General features: G+C 38.6%; 1 protein-coding gene across 6 annotated transcripts in view; it reads left to right on the top strand.

The window, feature by feature from the left end:
* CDK6 (cyclin dependent kinase 6) overlaps window positions 1-14,765 on the top strand; it is a 234,379-nt gene that overhangs the window by 204,499 nt on the left and 15,115 nt on the right. For 3 of the 6 annotated variants that reach the window (XM_070617496.1, XM_070617495.1, XM_070617494.1), the window contains exons 6-8: window positions 9,468-9,518; window positions 9,628-9,858; window positions 14,614-14,749. In XM_070617496.1, coding sequence (XP_070473597.1) covers window positions 9,468-9,518; window positions 9,628-9,858; window positions 14,614-14,749 — 418 coding nt within the window. The remainder of the gene's footprint in view (window positions 1-9,467; window positions 9,519-9,627; window positions 9,859-14,613; window positions 14,750-14,765) is intronic. The other 3 variants (XM_070617497.1, XM_070617498.1, XM_070617499.1) reach the window with 1 other exon arrangement.

Here is a 14,765-nt window from a genome sequence, read left to right as displayed (position 1 = left end):
CCCTGTCCTCTCTCTCTCTCTCTCAACAAAGTTACTCATAAGTTCAGTAAATATGAACCCTCTGTGGAGAAGTAAATTATTTACAGCTGGTAACAAGGAAAAATTAATTCAGCTATTTATTTTTGAGGAAATTACCAGACTCAGAGTCCCCTGCTGTGGACAGATATGGCGGCGCACACTAACTCGTGTTCACCTGGTCTTTCCTGTGAGTGGCGCCTCCCTTCCCTGGTAGAGGTTTTTCTATTGGTCTCTCTCCGTGACAGAACTTCAACTCAGGTTCTTCTTTTTGCTGCACTCCTTCCCTTGTATTACTTTAGCTTTTCATTTTGTTTCTCTCATGCTCTTTCCCACCAGCCCTTCCTGGACTGGTGTCCTACAAGTGCCTCCTGCCCCTCCACACCCTCTTTAATCCCTCACTCTGTTTTGCCTTTGCTACACTCTTTCTCAACACTTCTCTTTCTTTGTCTTCCAAGGAGCCCATCCCTGTGCTGCATACCTGGATGAAGTAAGCACCTGAAGGCAAAGTTCCTGTCCTGCATGCCTCTTACTGCTTCTCTGATGGTTTCGGCATGATTTTAGATTTAGGGGACAGATTTTCAGCCATCCTTGGTTTTTAACATACCCATTATTTGCAGGCAGATATTGTCTAGTGTCACAGACTGGTTAAAGCGTGAATAGATACAACAATATAAATCCAATCTGATTTTGGCTCTAACTGTGTATACATCTATTCAAATATACATATCTGTGCAAACACACATGTTCGCACTTGAATTACCCAGAGGTGAACCAAGGAAGTGAATTTTGAGATGAGAGAGGCTGAAGTTGATGGAAAGATGGAAGAGAAAGCCTTCTCAGTGGGAGAAACAGTAACCATTCCTGTGTATTAAATGAGTGCCAATTATGGACAGAGTGGGCAGTAAATTATGTGCCCTGGATACAGCAGCAAGTAAGGGTTGGCCTTGTCCTCAGAGAGCTTGTAGTTTGGTTGTAGAGACCAACAAATAAACGAGTAATAGAAGTGGGTTAGCATAGGAGTCAGGAATGAAGAGGTGAGGTGAGATCGCGTACGTGCAGTATATATAGCAAGTAGCAGTGTTGGGTTTTTTCTTCTGATTTTAAAAATAATTCGTGCTCATAGTATGCTGAGTGCAGAATAATAGAAAGATGCAGAAAACAAACAAATCACCCATAATCTCGCCATCCAGAGGAAAGCATAAGATAGTAGTTTTCTAAGAATGCCCTTTTTTGTACATAGACATTTTTTGGTTATTTAATCCTAATCTGATAAATCAGGTGTTTGGGGAAAGTCAGATCATATCAGTAGCTTATTCAGAATTTCCAGATCACATGTCTCCAAATGGGTATTTGATTGAATATATGGTAAAATAAATGTTTGTCACTGTACTTTAATACTACGTACTTAAGCTTCTTGTGTGTTTAGGCCTAAAGCAGATTATTAGCAGTATTTTACTGTTCTTTCTGAATCTGTAATGTTTGCTTGGAAATAGACTTTCTTAATTACTTTTTTAAAACCAGTGTTTTTATTGACATATAATTCATGTACCATACAATTCACCGATATAAACTGTGCAATTCAATGGTTTTTAGTTTAGTATATCCAGACTTATGCAGCCATCGCCACAATCAATTTTAGAACATTTTCATCAACCCAAAAAGAAACCCCATACCTATTAGCAGGCACTGCTCATTTCCCCCCAAGATCCCCAGACCTGGGCAACCACTAATCTGCTTTCTGACTCTGCAGATTTGCCTTTTCTATATAAATGGAATCATGTGGTAAATATGTGGTCTTTTGCAACTGGCTTCTTTTACTTAACCTAGTATTTTCAAGGGTCATCCATGTTGTAGCAGTGCTTCATTCCTTTTTATGACTGAATGGTGGTCCATTGTGTGGATATACCACACAATATGAAGGGGTATTCTGTTTATCCCTTCATCAGTTGGTGGACATTTGGGCTGTTTCCATTTTGGGCTATTATGAATAATGCTGCTATGCACATTCATGTACTAGTTTTTGTGTGGACATATGTTTTCAATACTCTTGGGTATATACCTAGGTATGCTTAACTACCCTTTTTTGAATGTCTTGCATTCTCAAATTTCAAAGCATTGTTTTATATATTATTTGTTATTGTAAAGGAACATGTTTAAAACTAAGTTAATTATCTTCCAATCTCCTCCTCCCCCCCCCCCCACCACCCCGCCCAACCTTTCATGTTCAGCCTGGCTTTACTAATACAAACTTGAAATCATGCTGCTGCTTCCAAGTCATGTTCAGTCTTTCACCAACTTCCGATCATCTTCCCTTAAATGTCTTTCCTATTTTCTTGTTCACCTAGTTTAGGTCCTTGTCATCTCACTTGTGCACTGACCTCCCCATTGGCCTCCCTGGCTCCATCTTCATTCCCTCTGATTGACTCAGTAAACCTCTGCCATGTTATTCTTTCTAAAACACAGCTTCTGTTTACTGCTCATGGGAGTCAGTCTCCACTTAGCCACTTACTCAGCTGTGTTTCCTTGGCTAAGTTACTTTACTTCTCATCTGTAAGAGGAGGTTAATCAGACCACCTCCCAACATTCTAGTAAAGATTAAATAATTGCCCTGGGCATCTGTCTCTGTAAAATGAGATAAACCTCTTTATTTCATGATCATGCATTTGTGTAGCTTGTCTCCCATGGGGGCAGTGATCATTATGGTAGTATGTAGTATATATATGTATATTTATTTGTAAATATTTATAAATTTATATTTACCATATTTGTATTAAAATGTGTACTATAATTTAAATATATGTATAGTATATGTTAAGACTATATGTTGTATAATATTTAATTTATATGTATTTTGGGGGAGGGGTTATCTCCTAGTACCTAATGAAGTCCTGTTGCTTAGTGGGTGATCACTCAATTAGTGTTTAGGAAGTAAATCAGTTCATTGATTTTTCTGCCTAATCTGGTTATTAGAATAGGTGGCCAGGTGGTTATTTGTAAGGTGATAAATTAACATTTTTAACCACAGATAACAGCTCTAGAAATGAACATGGGAGCAAGTGTAAAATAGTAGACATTATCTTGGGTAATATTTTTTGAAAGCTCATTTTATGAACATGGGAAATTCCTCTACTAATCAAGAAAGAGAGCAGCTGAAGCATAGCTACAGGTCAGATGCAGGTCACAGAGGTGTTCTGTAGGGTGATCCATGACTTCCTCGTCGTCTAGTATAGTGAAAGTATGGTAACTAAGTGAAATCCTTCATCTTCCATTATGCATGAATCATTTCCTTTCTATAACAGACATATCAGCATACACTTCTCATCTGCTAGAAAACATACCCTACTTCTAAATATTGTTTTCCACTGTTCATTGAGATTATGAATGATATTTATATGTTCTTTGGGTTGTTTGCTTAAAAAGTCATGTACTTTGACATTTGGTCCCCTTTGTAATTTGACCCAAGAAAATTCACTTCACTGATAAAAGACGTGGTAAGTGAGCTTTTTGCTAGAACTACATACAGAAGAGGACGTGATATTGCCAATTTAAAATTAATTAATACTTATTGGAAAATTTGACATTCATTCTTTTTTTCTTGATGATAAAGGTGTAAGAGTTGTAACAGGTGTAAAGAATATATAGTGACCCTAGAGGAAGGACTGTTAGGCTTGAATATGACTTGGGCACCCACCGCATGGTGACACATGTACCCTTCCTTTCTTATTCACCACGTGAAATACTTTATGTTACCATTTGTGTACAGTAGAGGCCAGAAGCAAGAGAGTTATGTGTACAGTAGAGGCAAAAAGCACAAGAGTTATCTACCATGTATGAGTGTGAGAAAGTCTGTGTGTGTGTTTAGTTGCCACTTAACAACATTTTACAGATGAAGCAAATAAGGTTCAAAGAGGGTCAGTGACTTTCCTAAGGTCATTCAGGGAGAAATGGCTAAGTAGGGGTTCTCACTCAGGGCAGTCCATCACCAAAATCTATGCCCTTTCCCCAGTCAACAAATATCCTGAAAAATCAACATGATAAAGGGAGGGAAAGCATTAAGGCATAAACTATCACAAATTCAAAAAAGCTTTGGGGGAAAATCCTTGCTAAAAAACCCCCAAGAACCATACTTGTTTTGGCATGACTGGGCCTAAGGTGATAGAAGAGAATTGACTTTGCTATGGTTTGAAATGAATGAATTTGCTATTATATTTTGCAATAATCTCCTTTTAGTTAGAAAAAAAATGCTTACATGTATAAATAAAAATGTATTTCCTTCATAAAGAATTTATCTTATCAGCATTAACTGTTATCAAGTCTAATGATGAAGGAAGATATTTGAAGAAAATACTTGGAAATAACCTAAAATTCTCTTTCATAAAAACATAGCGATGTTCAGTTTCAGATATTCTCCCCCAAATATTATTTATCTTGTCAAGTAAATTGGTTTCAAAGGGTAGCATGGCATAGTCCTTCCAGTAGGCTCCTCTGTAGTTTCTGAGGGAATTCAGAAAAGAAAGAGGCTCAGGGCCATGAAAGACAGAAGGAGGATTTATGCAATAGAATGTAATGGTCCCAAGAAGTGAGTGTGGAGCAAATCTTCTGAAGAAAAAGGATCATAAGCGAAGTGAAGAGAAAAGAAATTGAGGTATAAAATTGGAAATGGGATTCATGAAATTTAGATTCAACAAAGGTCTTTAGCAAATCAAGTTAGTGCACCATTACCCAAGCACCTGGCTAAACTACTAGAAAGTCATCTAAAGTAAGTAATCATAGTTTTTGATATAGTAAAATAAATGAAAGTTACTCACCTTAAGTAATGTCTTATATAATAAAAGGATTTTTTTAATGTCTAACTACTAACTAACTACTAGCATCTAGTAAAGCAATTGCACAATCTTTATTCTTGGGATGTTCTTGGTAGGTATAATCCTTCCATTGTATTATTTAACCTCCAAAAAATGTGTGTGTAAGGAGGAAATATTTTTAAAAACAGGTTTCATTTTACTACCTTCGATAGACTATCTCTATTGTTGATTTTATTTTTAAGTACTTAGTTTAAAAGAATTAGTAAGCATGCCACCTGGGAGGCTTATGTCTAAAAACAGACAAGATGGGATAGTGTAGTGGATCCTCTCATGCAGTGACTCAAAAGAAATGTATGACTTTTTATCTCTTATGAGCCCCTGTCTCATGATTTATAATAGAACCTTCCTCTTCCATCTTCAGTCTTCATACAGAGCCTCTATAAGTATACCCTCAGGATTTCCAGGAGAAGTGGGTTTTTTAGGCAATGGGAAGAAGCAGTTCAGTTATTTTGGGCCTCCATGGGTTGTCTCTATCTCACTTTGTGTTTCAGTCTTTTGGTGTCTTTTCTTCTCACTTATTTTGCTCCTTCAACCCTCTACTTCCTTCCAACTCAGCTCTATGTCATGGTAATAAAGAACCAGCCAAGTCTAACTCAGGTATGTGTGTGTTTTAGCTGCATCATTCCTACAATTATAAAATTATTCAAGTCAGTAGAATTAACCTCTTTCTCACCACTAACCCAAAGAATATAATCAGAGATTATGTTCATATTTGTCCGCCTAAAATATGCCACAAGTTATATGCATTGAAGGATTTAACCCAGCTAATCTGAGGAAGGAAGAAGTATTCAAAATAAGCTCAATGAAAACACAGTCCTGTGTTTCTTCAGCATGTGGTGCTTATGGGTCAGAGATACAGCCAAGACTTTCTGCCATAGAGCCGTATTTAAACACAGATTGTATTATATAAGGTCCTTGGGGTGATCCTATTCTTATATCTTTGTACTCCACCATAGCACACCCAAGAATTCATCATGATGAAAGGTTTCATCTTTCCTCTAAATCTATTGTACCTCTCTATGCTTCTGATGTACATAGCATCCACTATCATAAAACTAGCTCATACAAACTACAGTCATGTGCCACGTTAACAATGGTTCAGTCAACAACAGACTGCATATATGACGTTGGTCCAATAAGATTGGTACCATAGAGACTAGATGTGTGGTATGCTATACCATCTAGGTTTGTGTAAGTACACTCTATGATGTTCGCACAATGACAAAATCACCCAACGACACTTTTCTCAGAATGTATACTCATTGTCGAGCAACACATGACTGTATTCAGAATTTTCAGCCAAAAACTGAACAGGTGGTTCTAAGACTTTGATCACATTCATGACCAACTTCTTGGTCAGTGGAGAGAACCTGTTCCACTTAGGCCTGTTCCCCTCTTCATGTGACCCGTTTCCATTGTCTTGTGACTGTGTGTTTGCATCCATTTTATAGGAGTTCATTGCATGCAGTCAGGATTCAGTGGCTCTGTATAACTCAAGCCCGTCCACGTCTGCTGCAAAGCCAAATTATTAGACCTCAGAGTCACACGCCAAGTCTTCCTAAGGTGACTTCCTAAAGTCCTTCTGTGCTGTACACCAAATTGCTGCCTCTGAGTTTCCAGTACTCCCCACAGCAGGTTTTGCTGCGTGTCCACAGAAGAGTGGCTATGATTTAGACCTTCTGCTTGCTGCGCTCATTAGAGGAGGCCAAACTGATGGGCCAGTTCTAACTCTAGGAAGGCAAGCACATTTCATTTTGTGGGCCAAATGCAGCCAATAGAGATAAGACTTCAGGCTCTGGCTGTATGGTAGACTACATGACTTGAGAGTCCTCTGCTAAAACATGTAGCAAATGTAAGATAAAATAATAGCATTTGCTTAAATGCATCGTGGAAAGTTAGAATATTGCCAATATTCTAAGCAGTGCGGGACCTACGCACTGCTTGTCAAGCCATGCGGTGGTAGGGGTCCCACATATAAAGTAGAGGAAGATGGGCATGGATGTTAGCTCAGGGCCAGTCTTCCTCAGCAAAAAAGAGGAGGATTGGCAGCAGATGTTAGCTCAGGGCTAATCTTCCTCAAAACAAACAACCAACCAAAAAACTGTAAAAGATTGGACTGGGGGAAGAATTTAAAAATCTAGAGGGGCCATCAGTAAGTTTACAGAGAGAATAGGCAGCCTCAGTCAATCTGGTGACTTGCTTTGTTCCTTGTTAAAGTAGAGCAGGAATTTAATGATAGACGCTTGCAAAGAACTCCCATTACAGAATCCCACAGGCACCCACTTGTGAGACACCATGTTCTCCATGAAGAGCTCTTCACGCTGTCCCTGTGCTATTTCACGCCAGAGGCTCAGCTACAGTAACTGTCTATGATTGCAGAGAATATTAGTAACCAAAATAAAAGTCTTACAACATAATAATGAAACATACAGGATTTGGGGCAGGCAGGCCTGGTTTGAATTTTAAGTCTGCAATTTGTCATGTGTCCTTGGGTGAGTCATAAAACATTTCCAATCCTCAGTCTCTTCATCAGAAAATAGGGATGATAATAATACAGCCTGCTCCTGGAGTCTTTGTGAGAATTAAATGAGAATGTTTGAGGAGACGTGGCACTATGTCAGATACATTAGTGCTCTATATAGCAGCTGTTACGATTCCATTGTTTGGCCTTTCCAAAACTTTCACGTCTCACCTCGCTCTTTTAAGACCTATCTGGATGTCTTTTAGAGCCCAACTCCACAATTCTTTATGAATTTGGCTTCGTTACTGAACTGCAAGTTGCCTATGTTAATTTGCTGGGGCTGCCATAATAAAATACCAAAGACTGGGGGGCTTAAACATTAGAAATTTATTTTCTCACAGTTCTGGAGGCTGGAAATCCATGATCAAGGTGTTGGCAGGTTTGGTTTCTTCTCAGGCCTCTCTCCTTGGCTTGCCTTCCTCCTGTGTTCTCACATGATCATTTTTCTGTGTACACACGTGCCCCTGCTGTCTCTGCGTGTCCAGATTTCCTCTTTTTATAAGGATGCTAGTCAGATTGATTTAAGGCCCCTCCTTACAGCGTCATTTTAACTTAATCACCTCTTTAAAGGCCCTACCTGCAAACACAGTCACATTCTGGGTCACTGGGAGTTGGGCTTCAACATGAATTTTGAAGGACACAGTGTAACCCATGAAAATGCCACAAATAAATTGTTTTATACTGCATTTGAAAATAAAACCATTTTCAAGAATAATAACCTGAATAGAAGCTATGGTCGAGGAATTTTAAGATGTCTTCTTTTTTTTTTTTTTAATAATTTTTTTTTTTTTTGAGGAAGATTAGCCCTGAGCTAACTACTGCCAATCCTCCTCTTTTTGCTGAGGAAGACTGGCCCTGAGCTAACATCCGTGCCCATCTTCCTCTGCTTTATACGTGGGACGCCTACCACCGCATGGCTTTTGCCAAGCGGTGCCATGTCTGCACCCGGGATCCGAACCGGCGAACCCCGGTACACCGAGAAGCGGAATGTGTGAACTTAACTGCTGCCCCACCGGGCCACCCCCTTTAAGGTGTCTTCCTGCCACTGAAATGGCTATGGATCCTGCTATGACTTTGCAGGATTCTCCCTATATGACCTATATAGTACGTTCATTTATTGTTCCTAGAAAATATTTAAAGAGGTTCAGTTTAAGGTTTTATAAATTGACATATAATATTTTTAAAGTATAATCTCTGATAGTGCGCTACAAATATTTTTAAAAACACATTATTGTTGAAAAATACCTGTTTATGTCATTCATTGAGCAAGGAGTTAGGGAACGTTTATATGTGTACGATAGGTGTATATAAAATCAAATAAAATATTAACTGAGTACCTGTTCAGGTAAAGCACAAGGCCAAAGGTTAGGGGCAAACCTAGAGAAGTCCCTGTTCTCAGGGAATATTGATCTACTTGAGAAAACACCAAAAATGTCACCAACTGAGCTCATTTAATTGCCAGTTAAATGCTCAGTGTAGACAGTGGGGGCTGTGTGTTCACAACTGCCTCTGAAGCCCAGAGTTAGGATTTTGAACTTGTAATGATTAGCTACCATAATATTGAGAGAAAAATAGCCCCAGAGGCAGCTCACTGCAGCATTTGAGACAAGTGGAAGGACAGAGACCCATGAGGAAGCACTGCGATAGCAGAGTGGTGAAGAAGGGGCGCTCTGAGAAGGGTCTGACCAAGAACAGTTTCAAAGAATACCATATACCCCTGGTTTGAGACTACGACAGTGATGTGTTCCACCCTATCACCAAGTTAAGTTGAACTTTGAAGCCAGGGCCTGTATATGATGGTGGCAATATTGTTACAATGACTGCTAGTGGATACCCATGATTATAAAACATGGCGGGGAAAACACCAGATATTCATCAGATCCTTACCATAAGTGAAATACAAGAAAAACCTGTATTTACCAGAGGAAAGATGTCTCAATTCTTTACTTCTTCTCCACCCATAAAGAATATTTTGCAATATCTTTAAACAGTGATAATGATAAAAATGATTGAAATGTAACCTGAGAAAATTCCTTGTTTAATCTATGTCTTTATTCTTTTAGGCCTCTTTTTCGTGGAAGTTCAGATGTCGATCAACTAGGAAAAATCTTGGAGTAAGTAGTATTCTAATTTTACGTCAGTGTCTGTAGCATTGAAACATTGACAGTGACTTTCCTCTGATGTTCATATAATATGTTTATCTCTTATCTTTCCTACTGCAAGCTGCTGCTGCAGGCAGTGTTACTATTTGTGTGGTGAGTGGGGACATGGTAGACGTGCTGTTTTATGCAGAGCCCATCATGACACGTGGCCTAACCTCTCTGCTCTGGAAGCTTGTATGTTGCTCGTGTGGATCTCTTCGATGTTCCTCTTTCTTCACTTGGCTGAACTCCAGTTCTTTAGTTCAGATGTGTTGTCTGCTTGGGGTCATTTCAGATGCATCCACTATCAGAGGTAGGGCACGTGGTGGCCTAGTCCTTGCCCACTGGGCTTCCTGTCCCCATCGAGTGTCCTTTAGTCATCCAGATTGGTTTTGCATTATTTTGCTTTGTTTTCCTGGGCAAAGGATGGTGTGCTACACAATCCATTTTTCTTTGGAGCCCTGAAATAGGAAATGTGAATCCTAGATTCTAATCCTATGTCTGTGGCTAAATAACCATGCAGTCTTGAGAAAGTCATTTAAAATACTGTGGAAAGGGCTTACACAGAGCCTGGTACATAGTAAATGCTTTTAAAATGTTAGCTATTATTATAATTCATTCAGTTCACCTTTTTGTTCCTTAACTTCTTCACCTGAGAAGGGAAACTTTGGACTTAAATTCTCTTTAAGATCCTTTCTGGTGCTCAAATTATTTGGTTCCAGTTATCTGTTACATTGCTCCTGGATGATTTGCAGAGTTCCATTCATGTCTACATGTTTGTGCATGTGAGAGTATGTGTGCTTGCGTATTTCTAGAATGTTATGAAGGGGCTTTCTTCTCACAAAGCATGCAGTATGGCATCCTTGTGGGATTTCTGCGTTTGCTAAGCCCCATCAGAATTGGGATGGAGTAAGAAAAAAGTGGGAGTTCTGGAACCAAAAATAGCCCTCATCATTGGTCTGTAACATTTTATAGGAATCCCAGTGATTTTTGTGATATTTACAGTCTGTAAAACTGGTGAAAAGTACCACTAAAGAAAAGAATTGTATTTTAACACTATCTACTCAAGCATGACTTCTTAAAACAGTTGGAATAAAACTGGATACTAAGTTTGCTCTTGGTGACTGGAAACAGCTCCAACAGACTGCTGTTAGTGCCAGTGCCACTGCGGAGTCAGAACCCAGTCGCTTTAAGGCCTGAAAAACATTTGCTAGTTTTATTGTCTGGAGGTGTCCCGGGTCCAGGGCAGCTGCCACGACTGCTGCTCCTGCTGCTACTATTGACCAGTCTGTAAAGTGGACGAATTCAGGGCAAAACTTTCTGCTACTCTCTGCTCCTGGATGTCAAGCCCTTTGAACATTCACTGATGAACTCCCAGCTCTTCTTCCCCATCGCTGCTGAATATATTTTGTGTGCATGTGATCTTGAAGAGGGAACTGTAAAAGTCAGTGACCCTCTGTTAAAAGGAAAAATGATCTTGACTGAAACCGGCTTGCCAGACATTGAAGTCCTTCAGATGCTTTCCCTTACTGACACCACCTGGGCATTCTGTCCACCTCCAGCACTGGCGTCTGCAATCTTGTTAACGTTGTTAGTGCCCCTTAGTATATGAAGCCAGTGAGATGGTCCAGAAGGAATCTTTGACGAGCATGTTTGACTTGCTTCCAAAGGAAAGCCAGTTCCAGTTTTGGCAAAGGCCTGAGATCCTAGGTTGCCAGCAGAAAAGAAGCCATAAAGTTCTAGATGTTTTGTGCCTTTGGATTTTACTTCTTGGTTTCTGGTGTTGTTTCATTGAGATTTTGTACTGTTTCCTCTAAATGCACTCATTACTTTAGTGTGGAGAAAAGGGACAATGCTGCACCCTAGTGTCACTTCTAAAATACTTGAAAAATGATTTCTGTCCCCGCCATCACTGCCATTTAATAGGTTTGGTGCTCTGTCAGTCTTTCCAGCACAAATGTCAACTTTTAAGGCTTATATTCAGCTGTCCAAATACTGAAATTTGATGCAAGCACTTTTTAATGGACCTATCAGAACTTCACATTTGTATATGGGCCATAAAAGTTCATACTGGATATTAAACTGGATTATTTTTTTAAAGAAAAACCATAGTCACATTCTCTTAAGGGGAAAAATGTTTCTATGTTTAGTAAGATTTATACTTTCAAAGAACAGCAAGTACTTTGAAAGTGAAACTGAATGCTTTTAGCCCGTGACATTTTTAGAGCATTTTTAAGAGCAGAGTCATAGTTAAATGGAAACAAAATATTGGATTTGGAATAAGGAGAACTGGGTTCACTCCGGGCTCTGTGGCTGAACTCACTGTGTGTGAGTTTGGTAGTTCATTACATTCTTATCCTCAGTTTCCCCATCTATAAAATGGAAGTAATAATACCTGACCTCCATGTCTCACATGTCTCATGAGGTCATTATGGAGATCAGAGGAGGGGATAGATTTAAAAACACTTTTAAAAATTATTTATATAAAGTTATATATGTGTGTGTGTAAATAATTATATACCACACATACATATAGATACAGGGACACTCTATTTCTCTGTGGGCTTTTGGGATTCAGCTGCCCATCCTGAAAGATTTAACTTAATGTAGGCATATTTAAAACTGTGAAATAAGAAGATTTTAAATTATTATTAATAGTTGTTATAATCAATTTCTAGGTGACATGATAATATGCAAAAATATTGGTATAAAAATGGCTAAAAACTAAAAATGAATGAAAGAAATTTTTATTGTGGTTTAATTGACATGGAACATTATATTAGTTTCAAGTGTACAACATAATGATTCCATATTGGTATATATTATAAAATGATCACCACAATAAGTCTAGTTAACATGCATCACCGTGCATAGTTACAAATTTTTTTCTTGTGATGAGAACTGTTAAGATTTACTCTCTTAGCAACTTTCAAATATGCAATAATAGTGTTATTAACTTTAGTCATCACGCTGTATATTACATCCCCCATGACTTATTTATTTTATAACTGGAAGTGTGTACCTTTTGAACCCCCTTTACCCATTTCACACCCACCCCCCACCTCTGGAAACCACCAGTCTGTTCCCTGTATCTATGAGTTTGGGTTTTGGGAGTTTTTTTTAGTTTAGATTCAACATATAAAAGTGAGGTCATACAGTATTTGTCTTTCTCTGTCTGACTTATTTCACTTAGCATAGTGCCCTCAAGGTCCAGACATGTTGTTGAAAATGGTAAGATTGCATTCTTTTTTATGGCTGAATAGTATTCTGTTGTGTAGAAAGAAAATTTTTTAAGTTCTTTAATAAGTATTCTTCTTTTCTTCCTCCACCTGTTCCATTCTATCCAACTACATGCACATTTATTTCCTTTATTAATTAATAGCGGTATTTTCGTTTTCTTCTTTTTACTCTTATTCTAAATCTTGCTATTAAATTTGTATATTGCTCAAGTTGTCATTTCTATTCATTTGTTCCAGTAAATATGTCCATGAGTCTGTCTTTATCTGCCTCAGTAATATGGCTCTCCCAGTGTGCCCGGCAGAGGCAGGATTACAGTGTCTTTCCCCAGACACCCAGTGACAGGTGCAGTTATGACACTGGTGTCTGCTCGTCCCAGGTGAGGTCTGTGACCTGGGCTCTGTTGAGGTAAGGGAAGGAGAGCAAAGCCCTGCAGAGATCCTGTGACATTTACCGCCACGTCTTCCTGAAACCTGCAAATCCATTCAGGAGAACCCCCTCTTGGGCCTTCGTCTCAGTGAACACAGGCCAAGAAGATCCTGATGCCGACCAGCAGTGCCATTTCTAACTGTAGATAAAATAGTTTGGTCAGTATTTCAATAGTCATATATTCTGTCCGCTAAACTGTAAATTTTTAGTTCACAGTTCATCAGAGTCTGTGTGAAATTTAAGTTCCTGCATCCCTGATTTCCTTTGTTCAAATCTACTTACCACCTATATGTAAACTATAAATAATATCTACATAATGTATAAGTTGTATAAGGCCACTGACCTATTAATATTCTAAAGAACCCTAAATGACATATCAGTAGAACTGGAGCAGTTCATATTTTTAGTATGGCAGCTATCCATTGCCTATGCATTTTAGATTAGTAACATTATTTTCCTCTTAGGGTAATAATAATGGGTGGTGTATTGATATTGATAAATATTGTGTGTCGGGCACTCTGCTACATATTTGTATAAATTATCACAGATGCAGAGTTTGAACCCAGGTCTGCCTATTTCCAAAGCCTGTGCTGTTTTTATATCACTTGATGCTTTCTCCACATTCCTGATCCCAGAATGATTTTCAGGGGAAACATAAACTATACTTTTATTTATCGTGTGCTCATTAGAATACCATAAAATAGTTATGTAATATAAAATATATAAATTAAATTCTATATTAGTACATTTATACACATTTAATTTTTATATTAATAATATAATTTAATTAATTAAAAATTTTATATTAAATTATAAAATAGTGTTTGCGTAACACAGGACTAACATACCTTTTAGCCTCATTTTTTTGGTCTGATTTTAATGTATGTAATTACTGTGTGGGGAATTATTCTTTAACCAAAAATGCAACTGAATTTATGCATTAACAAATCATGTTAGATGAGCATCATAAAAGCTTGTCAATATGGCAGTGTTTGATCAGAAACAAAAAGCACTCTTGGATGTAAAGGGAAATATTATATGCCCATGTGGTACTCCTTTGAATATATGGGTCCTGCTCTGTCAGTGTGTCAGAGCTTATTGGTAATATAATATTTTCCATTTCTGCATTCTCTCTTACATTTAGTATCTGCTGCCAGAGTAATCTCTCATCTCTTCCTGGTGAACTTTACGGTTCTCCTGTGAGATTACCCTCTGCCCCATCGTCACGGTATTGCAGTAGGACAGAGAGAAACCAGAGTCCTGCCAGTCATGCGAGTGAGGGGCTGCTGGGGCTCTGTGTCCCCCGTGCCTGCCCCTTAGGCTTCACCTTCATCTAGAATTTGGTGAGATAATAACTTCAGCATAGCAGCAATGCTTACATTCACATGTGGTTCTTTTGTAGCGTAATTGGACTCCCAGGAGAAGAAGACTGGCCTAGAGATGTTGCCCTTCCCCGGCAGGCGTTTCACTCAAAATCTCCTCAACCGATTGAGAAGTTTGTAACAGATATTGATGAACAAGGCAAAGACCTACTTCTGGTAAGTGCATGAGATA

This window comes from Equus przewalskii, chromosome 4 (genome assembly GCF_037783145.1).
Source record: "Equus przewalskii isolate Varuska chromosome 4, EquPr2, whole genome shotgun sequence".
NCBI lineage: Eukaryota > Metazoa > Chordata > Mammalia > Perissodactyla > Equidae > Equus > Equus przewalskii.
Note: the sequence above shows the minus strand (reverse complement) of the source record. Positions and strands in the feature narration are given on the sequence as shown.